General features: G+C 37.4%; 1 protein-coding gene across 1 annotated transcript; it reads right to left on the reverse strand.

The window, feature by feature from the left end:
• Positions 1–335: 335 nt before the first annotated feature.
• Positions 336–17839, reverse strand: LOC120300810. Its single transcript, XM_039327321.1, has 4 exons — positions 17610–17839; positions 12100–12558; positions 5069–5209; positions 336–755 (listed from the first exon to the last, which is right to left on the reverse strand). The coding sequence occupies exons 1-4, from the start codon at positions 17824–17826 to the stop codon at positions 751–753; spliced, it is 822 nt and encodes a 273-aa protein (XP_039183255.1). The 5' UTR covers positions 17827–17839; the 3' UTR covers positions 336–750.
• Between the last annotated feature and the right edge of the window lie 2906 nt (positions 17840–20745).

Here is a 20745-nt window from a genome sequence, read left to right on the forward strand (position 1 = left end):
AATGAGGTTGCTTTTGCAAATGATGAAAGCAAACATTGCTAATTCATGCAGAGTTCTTCCCATCTTTTTTGTTTACCTCAGTAAAATATTCCAGTCCTCAGCTATCAATATATGATACAAAGTATGTATTTATGATTGGTTCAATCTGTTGCAAGTTTCTAAATGCATGCTTTAAGTAGTAAAATATTTGCACATGAAATACTCTTCAGAAAGTTTTATTCACCTTTCCCCACCTTTATTCCATTTGCCCCATACAATGTGTAAATAGTAACCTGCATAGTACAGAACTGAACAATGATCTATTAAAAAAAAGCCCTGATTGCCAGCGTAGTCAGAAATGCAATGGCAGGAGGGGATACCCTGAAGAGAAGTCGTAGGGATGCAGTCCTTATTCCTTCCTCCATCTTCTGTCTTTTTCCTCTCAAACCACTTACTTGGTTTCCCAGTCTTCAGTTTTTCAAAGTCAGTAATATAATTAACTTATATTGAGTTGAAAGGCCATTATGTTTTCATCCATACTGACAAGTAGGTCATTGATTAAAATTAATCTAAAAGTATAAACTTGTTTTCATACACTCATTCTATGAATAAACTTCATATTTTTTTAAAAAAACATATGATCTAAAATAATGCTAAAACCTTTTATTCTATTTTAAAAAATAAAATATATGAACATATAGTTTTTCTCCCATTGATTAACTATGTAATACTTGATATAATTGATATTATTCTTTAGTCCAGTGCTCCAAATTATGCTGAGGGGGAAAGAAAAAGAAGAAAGTAAATGATCAGTAAAGATAAAATATTGACAAATAATATAAATGAATTGAAAATTCTTCCAGATGTAGGAATCAGTGCCAATCAAAATGCATTTTGCAATAAGTTTGTCTTTCTTCTCTTAGTGGTTATTAAGAGAAAAAATTGGAGAAGCAAGAAAATCAGGTATGGAGTTAGTCAAAGACAAATTCAATGTCTACAAATAAAGAAGTCAAAGCCCATCTAGAAATACCCAAAGCATTTACAAGAGAATTTTCACAGGCATGTGTCTGTCTGTCTTTCTATTTCTTTATCCATTAATATACCGCTATGATCTAAGACTTACAGGTAAGTATGTAATAGTCTTGATCAGATCAAGGGTCTTTTCAGCATTTTGTTTCTTGCAGTGGCCAATCAAACGCCTCTGGGATGCTAACAAGGACATGAAGATACACCTATCTCCAATTGTCCTCTTGCACCTGATATTTCAAAGTTTGCTGCCTTGGTTGTCAGTAGCACTGACTCTTCAAGATGAATAGCTCTTAAAAGATTTGGTGTGGTGGCAGCCACTTGAACAGCGTGTGCACAGCGGTGTAGAAAGCAAAGGAAAGACTACTGCACTATATATTTCCCAGGAAAATCATGTTAATGGCGGCAAAACCTAACAATGGCCCCGAGTACGGGCGCCCCTTAAATGGGGCAGAGGTGCTAAGAATCTCCCGGTTCGCTAAAAGCATGATAAACCCAAAACTACGAATTGGTACATGGAATCTGAGAAGCCTATACGAAGCTGGGAAAACACACAACACTATCCATAGATATGTATGTATGTATGTATGTATGTATGTGTATATATATATATATATATATATATATATATATATATATATATATGTAGGTCTTTGGTTGTTCGGGTTTTCTCCCGCGTAAAATTGGAAGTGTCTTGGCGACGTTTCGACGAAGTCCCATTCGTCGTCTTCAGGCTGGTGTTTTCAGCTTCGTGCTTCGAGCAGCTGCATACATATATATATATATATATCCCTCCCTCCCACCTATCAGCTGTTCAGCAGGGAATGCTAGCACAGTCTAGGAACCACGCGCAGACGTCTATGGAACCCGTTTGAATCACCTTGTTAGAAACGGTCTCTCAGCCCTGAAGATGTTGGGGAGTTTTCCCAACGAAAGCTTGGCAACCTTTTAATATAGTATTATTCGGGTTTTCTCCCGCGTAAAATTGGAAGTGTCTTGGCGACGTTTCGACGAAGTCCCATTCGTCATCTTCAGGCTGGTGTTTTACGCGGGAGAAAACCCGAATAACCAAAGACCTACATACAAACACTCGCGAAAACCTCAGAATATATATATTCTGTATGTATATATACATACAGATATAAAATGCTTTGAATTAGAGTTAAGGGATTAGATGACTAGATCTATTGAATATAATGTCTAAAAATTAAATATATTCTTAACTATGATTAAAAAGAATAAGAAATTCGAGAAAATAAATACTATTAATCTAGGAGGGATATATACTGTATTCTAAGCATTATGTTATTTCCTATGTTCCGTTATTACTGCTTTCCTCTTATTTTTTATTTTTATTTTTTTCATTCTTCTTTTCCCTTTTCTTTTTACTCTTATATCTAATACTTAAGAAATGTAAAAATGTGAGATGGCTTATATGGAAAAAAATAGAATTAAGTCTGTCAATGTAAATGTAACTAATCGCTGAGAAAATCTCTACCAGTAAAACTATTTAGAATGTGGTGGGAGAAATAAACTAAAATAAGGATTGTAACAGGATTGATGATAAGGCAATTCAAATGACTGGAAAGAAAAGAAATGTATTAATATGATGATTATTTTTTAGGAATATTGGAAAAAATATATACTAAATTGTCATTTATTAAAACAATAAGAATTGTATTAACTCAATGTTTGCAAAAAAAAGGATGTTTCGGGGAAAGAGGAAATTAACCAAAATTAATATATGGAATACAGACTATAGAAATCATTTGTTAAGGACTGTTTTTACAAATGTAACCCAGACAACGCACTGTTTACCAACTATTGAATGACTTATGCTTGTGTAAAAAATTAATAAAAAATATAATACAAAATCTAGGGGACTGGTTTGGACAAAACTCAGCAGCACGTTTTTGTGCGGCTGCTGATAAAAACAGGATTGCCAATGTCCGATAACGGATATGGCACAACAAGAAGAAGAAGTTATTCTCCAGCAGTTATAAATGGAACATATGAAACCACCTCAAAATGCATGTCATTCATGAACTAAATCTGTATCACTGGTTGCATTTTGAGTATTTGTACTGGTCTTCTATTCTGCTTCAGAACTGTTGTAATATTTTATTGGAACTTTTAAAAAATGGAATGAAAACAGTTGCAGTAACAAAATAAACCACTGAAAAATTATGTTTAATATGCAGCATACTTTCAGAGTTTTTTGGTGGAGGACTAAATATAGAATAACATGAAAAGATCTTTGAAGCCTTCAAGCAATCTTTAAACTCCTCTACAGACCCCATCAGGATTTTGCAGAAGTGCAGCTCCTTTGACAGAAGGATGTTAACATGCCTGGAGAAGCTCCTAGCCAGAAAATGTTAGCACATTTCTATGAATCCAGCCATTGCTGATTGTAAACCATCCAATATGCTTTAATCAGCTGTTATTTAGTCAATAAACCACAGTTAAACAATGGGTAATCCTGCTCTAGGAACTCCATTTGTTTTACAGTCCCATCCTTTCCAGATATTTAAGATTATTTAAGATGCAGCTTTTCAAGTTATTTTTTTTTATTTGTGGCTTGGATGCTGTACTTGTTACAGAATATCCAGGCTTCCTCCTCATAATATTAAGGTATTCTTTCTATCAGAGTGCTTTTATTTTAAATGCAGTATATTTGCTAGGTTGTCAACAATTTAAAAATACATACAAACTGGTGTGAAATGTATCCCCCCCCCAAACCATTCATATAAATGAAATACAAATACACACAGAAACAGAAGCAATTGCAACTAAAATCAAATTTAGAATAGAATAAAATAAATAGATTATAATATACTTTTATGTATAGATTAAGGGTAGTCACCTTGGAGCTGGAAAACCTTTAACATGTTGGGATCCTCTGAAATGTTATGGCTACTCTCTTAAAATGTCTGCCACGGAGATGATTTTCTGTTTATTAGAAGCTATCATATTGGGGTGCTCAGTTACAAAATACCCAAGTTGTTTTCTACCTCTCCATTTTATTTTTAGCTTTTAATTTTTTAATTCTTTGGGAGATGAGCACATTTCCAAACAAAAGATTCTTTAAAAAAATCTGTGAACCTTCCAATTTATTGTAAGTTATTTATCTGTTAGAGTTACATCCCACTTTCATTTCAGGAATCCAAATTGCCACGCATCACATTTCTTCCTCTTATTTCTTTTTCCCAGAATAACAGCCAGGTGGAATTGGTGGGGGGAGAGGGGGAAGAGAGAGAGAGAGAGAGATTGGCCCAAATCATCCTGAGAACTTCAATGGCAGAGAATGTGTTGGAATCTGGATTTCCTGAGTTCAGTTCTCATATAAGTGCATATAGTTCAAATTAATTAAGCCCTGTCCCCCTCTAAGGCAACTTTTGACCATGGTATTTTCCTATACATATTTAAAATCACATTATTTCAACTTGGGAAATGTCCAAATGGGTGTAGAAGGAGCAGAAGGCAATCCAAGCTAGAGAAGAGATAGTGATAGTACAACACAGCCATATCTACTGCTGGATCCTGATTATTGGGTCTTTTTCTTGCTGGCTGATAATTGGAAACAAAGCCAGAGGAAGGAAACAAATCACTTTGGTTATAATTAGCATCATACTTACAAAACAGGATAAACATTTCAGAATAGAGATGGTATAGGGACTGGCAAGGGGAATGGAAATTGATATGCTGGCTTTTTTTATATTAACACATGGATGGGGAGATAGGACATCAGCTCAGCAGGAAGGAAATTCCATAAATAATACTGCCCTGGATAAATGAATAGATTAACCAGGTAAAGGCATGCTCCTATATTTTAGTATTCATTAACACTTCCCATGCAAGATATCATATACTGGAGAATAATGTTACACTTAGACTGTTATAACTGGGCAAAACATCTTCAGGAAACAACAAAAATATGTTTACATAACTTTTTAGATCACAACACTGAACAAGCCAAAAAAAGTGCTCGGACTACACAGATGCCCTGCATTTATTAGAATCACAAACAACATTTTATTAAATGATTATGCATTTCATACTCTACCTTCATGGGCTGTTGCTTTAGCACATGGAAGACACTTTCGCAGTCGAGGAGTTAAGACTACAATCAGAACTATCAGGGCTCCAATACCAGCAGCCACCACACCAATGATTGTTCCAATCGATTCTTCTATACCAAGCCATCCTAAGGGGAAATTCACGGCTTAGTCAAAAAAATAGTGCATTCAACATAAAACTCCACAAGAGAATCCAGATGGCAAAATGTTGCTACTGTAAATGTTTCTGTGGGATCATCTTACTTGAATCTATCACTACAGGAACTTGGTTAAAAATTGAAGTATTATTCTGTTCAAGCTTTGATGTTTTTTCATGTATATAAGAAGTTAATGCCAGGACTGATCTACCCAATTATGGTAGTCCAGAGTGAACCCACAATTAATGTTTCATTAGTATTCATTACCACCATATTTTCCTCCCTGCCAACCAAAAGAAAAAAAAATAGAAGCAATACTAAAGCAAAGAAAATGGCTGCACTTATCTGCTAATTAAAACAAAAACAGGTCTTTCTCTCAGCTTCCTTACAAAGTTATTGTAGGGGAAAAATAGAAGAAGGTATGCTTCCTTTGCACATAGGGTATGTATTCAATCAATAAATAAAACTAATTTTAATCCAGCAACTGGTTGTCAACTTAAAAACACCTAAGCCATTTGAGGCTTAGAGATACGAGCATATCATTGTAACCCCCAAGACATAAATTGTTACCAAAATGTCTTCTTAAAATACTACTTAATTGTTTAACGGTTGATTAGGAAACACACAACAGCAAACAAAAATGTAGATGGGGATGGCATTTAGAGAAAATAACTTAGGTTCCAAAATTAAAACAGAGAAATAATGAATGTTCATCTAAAATAATCTCGGAGAAGAGAGGTACCAAAGAAAACAGGTAAACCTTGAGTACTTCAGGAATAAAATAACACACACGTTAATTGGCTACTTCATGAATACAGAAATCTGGGTAGAGGACTTCTGGTTTTGCGCGGTAGCACCCGGTTGCGGGCATGCGGATTCTCTGCACCCCCACAGCTAATTTCACCCTGCCTGGGGACCCTAAATGGGTCTAAGTCGCCCGGAGAGGTGACGAAGAAAAAAGGGTGCTCCAGCGATTCTGGAATGGCAGCAGCTGTTCCATTCGACTTGGGGAAAGCTTTCTAACCCAACAGGAGAAAGGCTATCCATATTGCATCGACCAGCCCAAGCTACTAGCAACCAAAGTCCAAAAGCACTAACCAGCACAACTGTGAACAGCATGCTTGAAAGTGGGTGAGGAATTTGATCTTCTCTTTTCTATTCTACATTTAATTTCCTGGAAAAGATCCCCAAGAAGCAAAATACCTCCGAAAGGGAAGGAGGGGGATTTTCGCCCCACCCTTATACTAACGGAAGCAACAAATTAATCTTTTTATGGAGGATCAAAATATATGGAAGTAAAATAAATATAAAACCTGAAATTTAAAATTTAAATCTGGATAAATCTAAAATTGTTTGAATGGTTAAGACTCTCATTTTAAAGATAATTGTTCATTTTGGAAATTGAAAAATAAATAGTTGCTGACACCTAGTGGTGGATGAAGACTATGACAGATGTGACTTTAATATAAGACTTGGCAAAACCTAGGAAAAGCTAATCTGTGTTTGTGACCTTCAAAGTTTTAACAACAAAGAACAGCTGTGACAAAAAAAGACAATAAACTGGGTTGTAGACAGAGAGAATTATAAATTTCAGAAAAAAAATCTTTTTTGAACTATTTGGATTACAAATATCTATTTAATTGGGACTCTAAAGCTATTTGCAGAGAAAAGAAAGGAAGAGAAAAACTCAAATTTTTGGCCATCATGGATCAGAGACATGTAGAAAGAACATATCAAGAAAACATAAATACTTCACAGTGGGAGATATATAGTATACTGCAACTAATTCAAACAACAATGACTTTAAATCACAAAGAAATCCAAAATAACTTTGAAAATATAAATCAATCTATTTTTAAGTTAATTCTACAACAACAAAAATTCCCAGAAAACAACAACAGAGAAGGAGCAGATAAGACAGATAAATGGATATAGAATTGAGAATAGAAACTTAAAGATGGAACTTAAAAAAACAAGGAAACATGATTTAATCCTAGTGGAAAAAAATTCACAAGAATTGGAAAAAACAACTTATCCCTTAAGACTACAAAATAAATCTGAGGATAAGAAAACAGATTGGGTAAAATGGACTGTAGAGATATCAGGAACATCGGAGAGAAAGGAAATGATAAGAGAAGCGGAGAGAAAGAAAAAGATTTTCAACAAACATGGAAAGGCAGAAGCCCCATACAAAGACACTTACCTGGTTTACTTTTTATATCTACAGCAACATTTACGAACATATGGAAAAACCTTTTGATTCAGCAAAATACATTGATTAAGAAAGATATTGGGCAAAGGAAAAAGACTAAAGTGGAAACCAAGAAAATACAGTAGATGGACTTACCAGAGAGAATACTTAAAAAAGAAACATTTGTTTGAATATGGTTAAAGAAACAGAAAAGTTTTGGAATATATATGTCATTCTAAGAGGGATGAATTCCCTAAATAATATAGTATGCTTTCCCCCTTTTTTTGTTCTCTTGATATGAGTAATATCAAAAAGTTGAAATGAAAGGAAATGTTTTAGATACTTAAATGTGATTGAATTTAAGAAAATTATAATGGATAAAAATGTTTTGAATAAGAGTTAAAGGACTAGATGACTAGATTTACTAAATGGAATGTTTAAAAATTAAACATATTTTTAATTATGGTTAAAAAGAATAAGAAATTTAGGAAATAAATATATATTAGCTTAGGAGGGATATATATTTTAAGCAGTATGTTATGTTTTATGTTTTCCTTACTCTTGCTCTCCTTTCTTTCTTTTTTTTCATTGTTTTATCTATTCCTTAAGCAATGTAAAAGTGTGAGATGATTCATAAGGAAAAATAGAGTTAAATTTTTAAATGTAATCAATTTTTGAGAAAATCTTAACCAGTAAGAATACCTAGAATTTGGTGGGAGAAACAAACTAAAATAAGGACTGTAACAGGATCTATGATAAGGCAACCAGAATGATTGGATTGAAAAGAAATATTATATTGATGTGATTATTATTTTTAGGAATATTGGGAAAAATTATATATTTAATTGTTATCTATCAAAACAAGAATTGTATTAACTCAGTGTTGGCAAAAAAGAATATTTTCGGAAAAGAGGAAATCAACTAAAACCATTATGTGGATTATGGATTATAGAAATCAATTGTTAATGATTGTTTTACAAATGTAACCCAGACAACACACTGTTCACCAATTATTAAGTGATTTATGTTTTTTAAAAAAATCAATAAAATATATTACAAAAAAAAAGAAAAGAAATCTGGGTAAATTGGTTTTTCTTTCCTAAATACATTTCCTTCTTAGAATCTTTTCTTCTAAGCATACTGCTCCATGAAACCTCCAAGAACAAAAGCCTCTAGTAAACTCTTTCCTGGCTAACCTCAAAAGTGTGACTCTGCATTATTTGAGAATTTAGACATTTGATCCTTAAAACATCCTTATTACTGTAAGAAAATCCAGTTAGAAATTTCAATTAGTGTAGAATATGGCTGCCCACGCAGTCATTAGGACTTCCCGATATAGCCATGTAATGCAATATTGCATATACATCTTCGGCTGATTATTAGATTCTGCGTGCAAGGGTGCTTATGATGAAAGGCCTAGCCATCTCCACCCTTTTTTTTCCAAATAAAATCTTGATTTTCAAAAAGTTGTTAAAAGCCTAGATTTTTCAAATAGCCTTCAGGAAAGCGGGGCAAAGAACAACACGTACTGTATGTAAGGTATATGATAGTGCTATCAGTATAGATGTAATTTATTGAATTTTATTACAGATACATTTATATTACAGGTGTTATGTTAAAACATTTGAGTTGTTGATAATTTTTGATATTGTTGCATTTGTTAAGTTGATGGGTTTTTTTTGCTGAAAGCTACTTAGAGTCAAAAGACTTGATATAGTATTAAGACTTAGTCTAGTATTAAAGTGAAGGAGGGAAGATAGACACTAGATTGCAATCACTTCTGCAAAAAATTTGATCAAATGGGGACTTTTAGAAGCTAGTAGCTTGGATAGTGGCTCTTATTACAATGTGTAACATTTATTTATATTTTTGAACACTTAAACATGTACCCAGTCCACACTATAATGCTTCTGTATGGTTTTGACATAGAAAGAGTGTGAAAGGAAGGACATTTGGGAGATAAAGCACTGATGTGTCTTCTCTTCTTCCCTTTACAGTCCTTATTCTCATTTTTAAAGCAAACAGTATGATGGCAATACTGTAGAAGGAAGATGAAAAGGGAGAAAAGAAGCAAGAAGACAGAAGAAGAAAGAAATTCAGAAACAGAATAAAGTAGCTAGTCAGGCAACAGCTAAATAGCAGTGAACAAAAGCAGAAAACTTTGTCTTTGACAGTGACAAAGACCAGAAAAGGATAGCAAATAGACTCTGTGACCAAGGTAATCCAGCCAGCCAAAGACACAGGAACTGAAAGTTCATCAAATGGTCCACAGGTATTGGCGTAATTGAATCACATAGGTGCTAGCATATGCAAGGGAGCCCAAGTTGTGGTGAGAATTTCCCACTCCAAAAACAGGCAATGAAGGACCAGTGGAAAGTAGACTATAGCAGCAGCCAGTAACAGGCCCTTTGGCAGTCACAAATGAGCTGCAGTCTTCCAGGAGCAACTAGGAATGATGTCAACTCCCTATCCAGCAATAAGCAGAACAGAAACCATGCAAATTACTGTGGGTTTAGGAGTGGCATGCATAAATCTAAAGTTCTATTGGGTTTAAAGAAAAAGGGCCAAGCAAAACAAAACAGTGAAATAGAAATAAATAAAAAACTTAGAAGAAAGCGTAGACCAAAGGAAATAATTAAAGATAAGATAGGTAAGAATTATTCAACGAAGTAAAAATATTATTGATATAATAAAAAGAAACAACATTCTTTTGGTAATAAATAAATCTTTATTATGTGATACTTGTAAGAAAAATCATATTTAGAATTGCATGTTTCCCTGCCTTTGATGGGTGCCATCTCACAAGCTGAACCTATAACAGAGAGATTTGCAATTTTAATCTACTCTGCCTATAGATATGATAGCAGACATTACAGTGTAACACATGCTTCATCTGACCAGCTACTAACCTTGTCTGATTTTTTCAATAGTGGCAAGCAATCTCACTAGCTTGATCAAAAGCATCAGTCTTTTTGGAAAGTACCTGCTATCTCATAAACACCACAATCTTACACCACAAGGTTATTTCCAAGTCTTTACCCCATCAGAAGCCCTTTTCTCATTGGTTCGGCATACAACTGACAAACTAATCTTGGATTAATCATTTGAATTTGTATTTAACATGTTCTACATTGTCAACCTTTTGATCCCAAACCAGGAAATTGGGACACTTTTATTGATTTGTAATCCAGTGATTTTTGTGGACTACAGCTATGGTGATCAGGTCTGGTTGCAAAACTCCAGTGCATCAGAACATGGCAGCAAAGCAGTTAGTTTTGGCAATTCTTTGCTTGTCATTTAATTGTCACAACACTTTTACAGTTCAAATCTATTAGCCCTACTGATAGAATATAAGTATAATTGCACAAGTCATCTTTCTCTTGGAGTCCTCCAAGGTGTTAGATATATGGATACTTTTATGGAAAAATTATTTTCAAAATTATTCACAACTGAAAGATAATGACCACTAATTTGCAAATGGACAGGTTTTAAAATATTATATCTGTCTGTTTTTCAGTTATACCAGTTTCCAAGCTGTTTCTGGTATGAACTGTTCTGTTTACTTGGAACTTTTAATTGACTTATGTAGCTGAGGACATTAAGTTTAAAATATCTGCATTTATTCTAAAGTGTGATGTCTATTGTTTGTACAACATTTCATGCTTTTCCATTTGTTATACAGTTTTATAGACTGCCTTCTTCCTGAAACTGAAGGCAGTTTACAAACAACCAAAACTCTATTTCATGAAACTAAGGAAGATTTTTTTAACTTAAGTAACGAATTGCAATGTAGCTCATACCCCATTAGATCCAAGATGTGGAATAGCCACATCTTAAGTGAGTCCAGGGGATTCCATACCTCAAACGAAGGCAACCACCAAGAAGACCTGACATCCAAGCCCCCATCCCATTATCTCATGTGATTTGAGGATCCTCACTGAACCTTTCTCTCAAGAACTCCAAATCATTTCAGGAGGAATGGTCCTACAAATACCTGGAAACCAAGTCATTTAGGGCATTAAAGATAAAAACTGGTACTCTTAATTTTACCTAGAGCAAACCAGTAGCCAGCACTAAAACCAAAACATTAGTTATGTGATTATATCTGCTACCACTAGACAGGATGCTGCACTTTGAATCAACTAAACCTTTGGTCACATCTTCAGAGGCAACACAAAGAAGAACATACATGGTTTTCAGTTTTGCATTAGCATTGCTCTCTTGTTTATTTATTGTAAAGTCTTAAAACACTTTGTTATGGAAAAATAAATATTACCCAAAGGTGCTGATATTTTCTATTCTGTTCATCTAATAGTCTACCAGATCTTTGCAGTCTAGATCTGTAGTCGGAGCGTAATGGCTAGATTTACACATTATGATTTATTTTATATGGTTTAAGTTATGTGCACTTTCTCATTGTAATTTGCAAAGCATATTTTATGACTTAATGAGCTTTGTGAACCTAGCTTATTTCAAATAAATGATTAAACATGTATGCACAGACTATGATCTTTAAAGCCAAGTGGCTTACTTTTTCAATGCCCCTCAGGTGCTTTAGGAAAAGGCTTTTGTTAGGCCACCCTTGTGTCAGAAGAAGATCACCATAATTTATTTAACAGACAGTCTACCTGCAAGCATTCTAAAAAATCTCTGAAATCATTTTATTTTTTAAAGCAGAACAAAATTTTACCTAGTGCTCTCTGGATTCTAAGTTTTGTGCCATCGCCGGTCACCACATCACCACTGGAAAGAATCACTTGGCAGTAATAAGTGCCATGATCACTGGCTGTCACTTTTAAGATAGTCAGTGAAGCATCACCTTCTGATAAATTCCCAGCCATGAAAATTCTAGTGTTGTTTTCCAGGGCAGTGACATTATTTTCCATGACATCCTTCTGTCCTTTTCCATCCCGCTTATACCACTTCACTGTGAGGTTATTCAAAGACGATCCTTGGGGACTGTGATACTGGCATCCAAAGACCACTGTTTCACCCTCCTTGGCTTTCTCTTTTTCTGGAGTCTGAGACAGAAATGGTTGCCATGGTTCAGCAGTCATTGTGTTCATCCAAAACTCTATTGGATGGAAAGAGGAATTGCTTGAAGTGGCTGTATTCTCCTGTGTGGCATTAGAAACACCAGCATAAAGCACTGCAAAGGTAGAAAGACAGATCAACATTTTGGACTCTTTCAGAATATAACAATACTCTGGGATAGTCTTCCTCAAACTGACACTCCCCTATCTAGCACTTCCCATAATTTCCAATCAGCAAAGCAGTGTGTTTCAGAGGCAGGCTTTTGTAAAGGGGGAGGAGATTTATTATATAGTTTAGGGCAGTGTTTCCCAAACTTGACAATTTTAAGGCATGTGGACTTCAACTCCCAGAATTCCACAGCCAGCAATGCTGGCTGTGGAATTCTGGGAGTTGAAGTCCACATGCCTTAAAATTGTCAAGTTTGGGAAACACTGGTTTAGGGGTTCAATGGAAAATCTCCTTCAGAGTAGATTAGAAAAATCAAGAAATGAAAGGATGAGAAAGTGATGATTTACACATATGTATTTAGGAAAGAAATATATTTGAAACGTAAGTCTAATCTACATCTTCAGGATTTCACAGGAAAGTTCCTCAGAGCATTTGCAGATAACCAACCGTATTGTTATCCCATATTTTGGCTACACAATTTAAATGAAGCAAAATCTGAGGAAGGCATTTGGAATAAAAGCATTATTTCAGAGTGCATTTGAAGTAGCATCCATCCAATCCTAACCAGCAGAAAATTATCCTGACATAAAATTTGTTGCCGATTTTCTGATTCCCCTCCTTCCTGGACATATTATTCTCAGATGATAGTTACTGTGTTCTGGGCATATTTTATCAAGCACTGTAGAAGCTAAAGTGTGTGATTAATTTCAGTTTAATGTTGCCACTGCTCCCCATTTGGAAAAGGCTACTACTTACACTACAACAACTTTTTAAACTGGTTCTTTCCAAAGAACTCAATCAAAAGCCATGAGGGATCATCTGTGCAACTCTGTGTAGCCCTGCTAGTAAAATTTGTTCTGAACTACCAATACATTTGTCAGTCTCTTGAAAATTCATAATTTGTATGTGGAGGTAGGTAGGAGTAACATGGCAGGAAGAAGAAATTGCATGGTCTGAACAAGAAAATGGTTAAAATAGTTTCTTCCAAATGCCTCTTATAGACAGTTTTAACAGAATGAAATAAGAAATAACACATTTAGCTAATGAATCTTATGACAAGCATTTTAAATAGAATAACAAGAAATTCAAAGTAAATCAAAGCTATAGCATTATTCTATTAAACTGTGGTGTGACTCAGTACAAATGTATTTAAATTATGATAGTTTTTCACATCCCGTAATGTTTGTAGTTGTCTGTTTATATATACAAGTGTTTGCGGGTGCACATGTTTATATCCCTACTAGACAACCTGTGCCCTGCTGAGTCATCAGAGATATTTCCTTACCTAAACAGAGAAACAGAAGGATCGTGGACAGGCAATAAAGCAGTGGAGCAGGAGTGACTTCAAACTTTCTGCCCGTTTCTTGACTGAGATTGCTTGGGAGAAGCTGGGAGGGACCATCAGAAATTTCCTCCCTCCCTTATATATACTGATTGTCTCTATAGATATAATATTTTTAAATATAGAAGTGATGCCTGATCATAATTGTATATTGATTATGCCCTTTTAATAGTTAAATCAATGCCAGGTTTGATTATGTTGCAATATCAGGACTTGTTTGAAGAGTGTGCATTTGTCTGTGTTTAGCATTAGAGGAAGCTTGTGATTCACATCTGTGATATCGTATTCCAGCTCATTCTCTTGGGGCTTCATCATAAAGGTCACAATGCAGGATTGGCTTTTAATATTGCCAAAGGTCAGTAGACCAGAGGTATTTATTTCTATTGTCCATCTCCTATAAATATAAAAGCAAGCTAGTGGATCCTATTTTCATCTGTGATACATGCAATATGACTAAACACACAAACACACACACGAGAGAGAGAGAGAGAGAGAGAGAGACAGAGAGAGAGAGAGAGAGACAGACAGACAGACAGACAGACAGACAGACAGACACACAGACACACAGACAGACACAGAGAGAATGGGCTACAGAAAAAATCTTTCCTGCTACCATTGATCCTACTTTTAAGTTTTGAGTTGTGGTTGTAAGAGAAAGAGTCCTCTGTTAGATTTCAGAGGCAGTTATTTACAGGTTTTTGTCCCTTGTTTGTTATTTTTTATTCTTAGCACACAGCTCTTCCTTGCATCTATAGCTCTACATCAGGGGTGTCAAATTCGCAACATCATGTGATGTGTCGTGACATATCGGAACTTTTTTTCCATTGCCGGCAATGGGTGGGTAATTCAAATGCATCCAGAAAACACACATGCAGGCTATGATAGTCGTTCCTCCATAGCATTTTTTAGCGCATACTCCCTGTGATTCAGAAGATACTATTCTGACATCAAGGCTAATAGCAATGACAGGCTCTTCCTATGTGAATTTGTCTAATCACCTTTTAAAGCCATCTAAACCTTCCAAAGTTTCTCTCTTCAATCCAGAGTCTCCCTGCATTTAACTTAAGTAAATCATTTCAGTTTCTAATATTGTGAAAAATATTTTTCTCAGGTCCTTGATTTCCTGACAGTGTTAACTTTATATAATTTTTTAGTTGCCCTATCTATTGATTAACCTCATAACCTTTTCCATCATCTCTTGTCTTTATTTATTTATTTATGAGACTTATATACCGCTTTAAGTGCAAGCACTCTCTAAGCGGTGTACACCAGTAAGCAATGAATATACATTGTATATATATATTTACATTGCCCCCAACAATCTGGGTCCTCATTTTACCTACCTCGGAAGGATGCTCCTCACAGGATACAGCATTTTTTTTTCATTAGCAGTTTCTTGCTTCTATTTCCTATAGACATTATTTTCTAGTTGGTTCCTTTTCATTGATCCCTTTTGTAGGGATTATTTTATCTTGATTTGAACTTTTTCATTCTTTGTTCCTTTTATTCTTAGTCTCCCGAACTCTCTTCCCAGCTCTTACCTTCTTCCTTCTAAGATTTAATTCATCACAGAAGAAGAATCTTTTGCTCTGAGAAATCACACAGGCAGTCAGAAGCAAAAGCTTCTCTTCTACCAATACTGTCTATGAAAGTGCTGGTTGTTCATCTATTATAAAGCAAGAGGGGGGTGTACACTAGGTCAGGGGTAGGCAACCTTGGCTCTTTTATGACTCGTGGACTTCAACTCCCAGAATTCATGGGAGCATGGCTGGCTCAGGAATTCTGGGAGTTGAAGTCCACGAGTCATAAAAGAGCCAAGGTTGCCTACCCCTGCACTAGATCAGTGTTTCCCAAACTTGACAATTTTAAGGCATGTGGACTTCAACTCCCAGAATTCCACAGCCAGCGTTGCTGGCTGTGGAATTCTGGGAGTTGAAGTCCTCATGCCTTAAAATTGTCAAGTTTGGGAAACACTGCACTAGATAATTCTCACTATGAGTCCATAATGCCAATACTAGAAAATCACTTTTTGTACAGGTGGCAGTCCCTGACTCACTTTGTCGGCATTCAGAAATTAAATGGGCTCTGATTTGTTTAGTACACTTAGGCATTGAAAAAAGTGATGTATGATTGATTTTCACACTTACAACCACATCCTCATGATCACATGATCAAAATTCAGAAGCTTGGCAACTGACTCGTATTTATGACAGTTGTAGTGTCTCAGGGTCATGTGATCACCTTTTGCGACCTTCTGACAAACAAAATGAATAGGGAAACCAGATCCACTTAACAACCATGTTACTAACTTAACAACTGCAATGATTGACTTAACAAAGTGGCAAGAAAGGTCGTAAAATCAGGCAAAACTTACTTAATGAATGTTTTTCATAGCAACAAAAACTTTGGGCTTATTTGTGGTTGTAAGTTGAGGACTACCTGTATTTGGAGGGGAAGGCAACAATATCAGAGAAAAATGCATTGGCAAGCTACTTTTGTTCTATTGACAAGAACATTACATGGCTGTGTCCACATAGGCACAAACAATCAATCTGACTTGAGTTTACTAAGATTACAAGTAATTAAAACCACATCATGCATATCAATATAGCAAACACTGCTGCTGTAGTATCTGAGTATTTACAGTTAGATTGTTATCAGCGGTTAAAATCCTCATGCATGGATGAAAAGTGTATAGAATTTTGATGTGCAAAATATTTAATATTACTTATTATGGACAATGAATAAAGCTGAAATGACAGTTCTATATTGATATGCATCATTTACAAAGTACTGAACTTGAAAGAGAACCTCTAATTTTATATATTAAGAATTTTTTTATGGCTTAATCTGAAGATAAAATGCCCACAGCCGATTCAAGGTTGTTTTTTTTTTTTCTTTTTGCTTGAAGTAAAATGGAATATTCAATCAGCTCACCAGTGAAAGTGCATGCTATTCAAGACTAGCCAAATTATTCTGGCAGCTGAAACAGAACATCTCAAATATAAAAGTACTATGAGAAGAAATGGCAAATAGCTGCTTTTTCATGACATCCAAAACCAGTTTCCTGAGGTAGTTTGTTCTGTCTTACGACAGGGCTGGGGTTGTAACATTCAAAGATATTAATACTCCTATGCTTCATGCCTATATAGAAGTTGCATATTTTCTTAGTCCTAGATATGCAGCTAAACCTCTCAGAATCCCCTTAATTCAAGGACACAAAGACCCACTTGCTCCTTTTTATCTCCTTTCTAGGTCTCCATATGCTGCTAGATTGTGAAAAAACTGCTATGCCATTAGATTTTATAGAGGTATATCTTAGAAGAACACGCATAAAATCTTGTAGGCAAACAAATGAACAAGTGTAAACTAGAAAGTATATTGATAAAGAGGTGAAAAATACAAAAGTTATCTACCAAAAGGTTTTCTACATTGTTCAAGTAATCTTTTATACAATAAGACAGGTGGGTGAAGAAACCAGATTCACATACATTTAACACCTGATCTTATTCAAAATTAATCTCCCCATGTTTAGAGGAGCTTACTCCCAAGAAGGTAAAAATGCCTAAGTTTATCATAAGCAATAATTTGAGAAGAAAATGGCATTGTCATTTTTTCTTAAATAAAAGGAAATATTTGCTAGAATAATTACTTACCTAACGTGAGAGAGATCAGAAGAAAGGGCATTGCCCAGAGGTAACATTTGGGGATCTCCTGATGCACAGCTGAGTATGTACCCATTATTTTTTTGCCTTTTGTACCAAGCATATGGGCAAACAAAAAAAGTTTGCCTGTTGGTATTGCAGAAGAATAGGAACTCACATTCTGCCCAGCAAATGTCACACTTACTAATATTACCACAGCTCTCTTCATAGCTCTCTGTTGCCTAAAGGAGTGCCACTTTTGGACTTGCTGAAGCTCCTTGCCTGGAAAAGTGCTAATCTCTATCAGCAAAGCTGCAGGGAGAGGTGGGGAATATGTTAAGAACAGTCTCTCAGCTAAACCCAGAATTTGCACTTGAAAAATAGATTTTCAAGTAGTCTTTTTTCAAAACCCCTCATCCCCTAAATTTGTTAAAAAATACATTTGTCCCAGTTACTTATATCATGAGAATTATAATGGATTTGGGGCCCTAAATGAAACAAATATGATTCACATTTCTTGATGTTATTGTAATTCTATAGGGCATATAAAGTAAGCTAATTTTGAAGGAAGATGAGATGTAACCTTTCAAAAAGTAGGCCTGAATAACACTTTTTAGCTTCCTAGAATTAATTTTCTTCAACCTTCCTGATTTCATTTTGCCTTTATCCAATTGAGGTTTTGAAAACAGCCTAAGTAAACTTGCATATTGTCAGGGAGGACCAATAGTAATTGTTGCGTCCTTGGCGGGAAAACAGACACAAGAAGCAGCTGGAGTTCTCAGTTTCTTTTATTCAGCGTTCAGCTTACAGGAAGATGGCTTCAGCCTCGCCCAAACGCCTCGCAGCCTCTTATATAGGCAACTCCCGGGTAAATGGGTTACTTTTCCCGCGCCAGCACCCGCGCATGCGCACGGCGCTGGCGACAGCCTGTCTGGTCCCGGGCAGCTTTGCACCTGCCCGGGACTGCCTGCAAACGCCCGAGCCGTTTGCAAAGGCTCGGGACATAACACCCCTTTCCCCCGGGCTAAAACTACTACCAACATACAACATTTATTTTATATGACATTTTGCTCCCCAGTGCTCCCACTGTTTACTGGCCTTTGCCTTGCCAGCAATGTTATGTAGTCTTCTAGGTACTTAGGAGATTTCTTTGCTCTCTGTGACCTTCTTAGCTGTGGGTTACTGGCATAAGTCCCCTGACTGGAGGGAGGCGTGAGCCTGTTCTTTCTATTGTGCCCTGGTGTCTTCCAAGGACTGTGCCCCGATGCCTGGCCTGCTTGCTTGCCCACCGGGCTCGTCAGGCCAGGGCTTCTGTTACTTTGTGACCTGGTTGACCTACCTAGCTGTAGACCCTCAGGCCCCTTGAAGTGATAGCCGCTGCTGGGCGTCTCTGTAGAACCTCCTAGGTCAGTCCAAGACCTGTCAGGAGGCTGTCCATTCCCTGAACCCCATTCTGTGCTCGGGCTCGTGTGGGTTTCTGTACTTTCCCAAAACTCAGGTGTTCCCTGATTTGTGCTAGGGTTGTTGTAGTCGGGACTTGGTTCCTCGACTAGCTCTGTGTATGTTTGACCCCCTGTAGGATTTGGGGTAAGGTCAGGCCAACTTTGGGGATTGTGTGCCAGCTCTCTTGCGGGGAATGATTTGTTGGGATGCCCCCGGGTATCCTCCGTGACTGGAGTGCTATGTGACGTGTGTGGAACGTGAGTATGCCCCCGGGGTGACTCCCTGGCTGGAGTAGGCGTGGATGCCTGTTGTGTGGGTAAGCTCCATGACTTCCTTTTCGGAGCAATTGCGGAATCTTGGGACGGGCCGTTTGTGGCTCCCTCAGTGGAGATGGGCAGTAACTCTTGCCCTTCCCTTTGCTCCAAAGGGTCCCCCTCCCCCCCTGGAAAAGACCCAGGAGTCTCAGCAGAAAAGTCTCGCCTAGAGCGAAGTTGGTCGATGTGCCGACGTAGGACACGACCGTTGTCCAGGGCAACCTCGTAGGAGAGAGGACCTGTGATCCTGGACACAGAAGCGGGGACCCATGTATGACCAGGCCCGTAATTGCGAGCCCAAACCGGGGCACCCACAAGTAGTTGTCTAGGTGCCCTAGGATGTGAGGTAGATGAAGGCAGTCTGTCCGGATGCAACCGGTCAAGTCTAGTAGTAAGTTGGCGCCCCCAACGAAGTTCAGCTGGACTTCTCCCTGTAGAAGTGGACGGTGTGGTGCGATAAGAAAGGAGAAAGTCAGCCAACCTGTGATGCCAGTCCCCGTAGGTGAGTCTCTTCAAGGCGTCCTTTGCGATGCGCACCATGCGTTCCGCCATACCGTTGGTGGACGGGTGAAAAGGCGCAGACGTGGCATGACGAATCAGGTTTGCCTGTAAGAAAGCTTGGAATTCGGAGGAGGTGAATTGAGGGCCGTTGTCGGACACGATGACATCTGGCAGCCCGTGTGCAGCAAAAATCCCCCTCAGTACCTGAATAGTCTTTGCAGTGGTGGTGGATGAGACAGGCACAACCTCAAGCCATTTTGAATGGCTGTCAACAAGGACCAAGAAGAACTGGCCCTGAAAGGGCCCAGCGTAGTCAATGTGCACCCTAGACCATGGGGACTGTGTTTCCTCCCATCTATGCACAGGAGCTTGGGGCATCTCTGGGCGAGATCGTTGGCACAGGTGGCATGCGTGCACCTTAGCCTCAATATCTTTATCTAAAGCAGGCCACCACAAGTGGCTTCGTGCAAGAGCCTTCATACGGACAATGCCAGGATGACCCTCGTGGAGGGATTCTAAGACCCTAGTCCTCATTGAGGTGGGAATGACAACTCTGTTTCCCCAAAGCAGACAACCCTGAGAAAGGGACAGTTCGTTTCTTTTGGACCAGAAACTCTGAAACTCAGGACTAGGGCAGTGCTCAGGCCACCCGGACAGGACCCAGGAGCGGACACGTGAAAGTGTGTGATCTGTACCTGTTTCAGCGGTAACATCCCTGGCACTAAGAGGGAGCTCGGGCAAGGCTTGGATTGATAGAATGTTGACAGCTGGCGCGGGGTCAGCTTCTACTACTGGCAGAGGCAACCTACTGAGGCCATCAGCATGGCCCATTTCTTTCCCAGGCTTGTGGAGTAATGAAAAATCATATGCAGACAAGAAAATAGACCACC

This window comes from Crotalus tigris, unplaced genomic scaffold (assembly GCF_016545835.1).
Source record: "Crotalus tigris isolate CLP2741 ecotype Arizona unplaced genomic scaffold, ASM1654583v1 scf7180000024359.8030256, whole genome shotgun sequence".
Taxonomy (NCBI): Eukaryota; Metazoa; Chordata; class Lepidosauria; order Squamata; family Viperidae; genus Crotalus; species Crotalus tigris.

Coding starts and splice junctions, on each gene's coding strand:
- LOC120300810 (XM_039327321.1), bottom strand. CDS start 17,826: ATGAAGAGAGCTGTGGTAATATTAGTAAGTGTGACATTTGCTGGGCAG. Junction 12,559..17,609: donor TCTGATCTCTCTCACGTTAG/GTAAGTAATTAT, acceptor CTACCTTTGCAG/TGCTTTATGCTGGTGTTTCT. Junction 5,210..12,099: donor TAGAATCCAGAGAGCACTAG/GTAAAATTTTGT, acceptor ATTTCCCCTTAG/GATGGCTTGGTATAGAAGAA.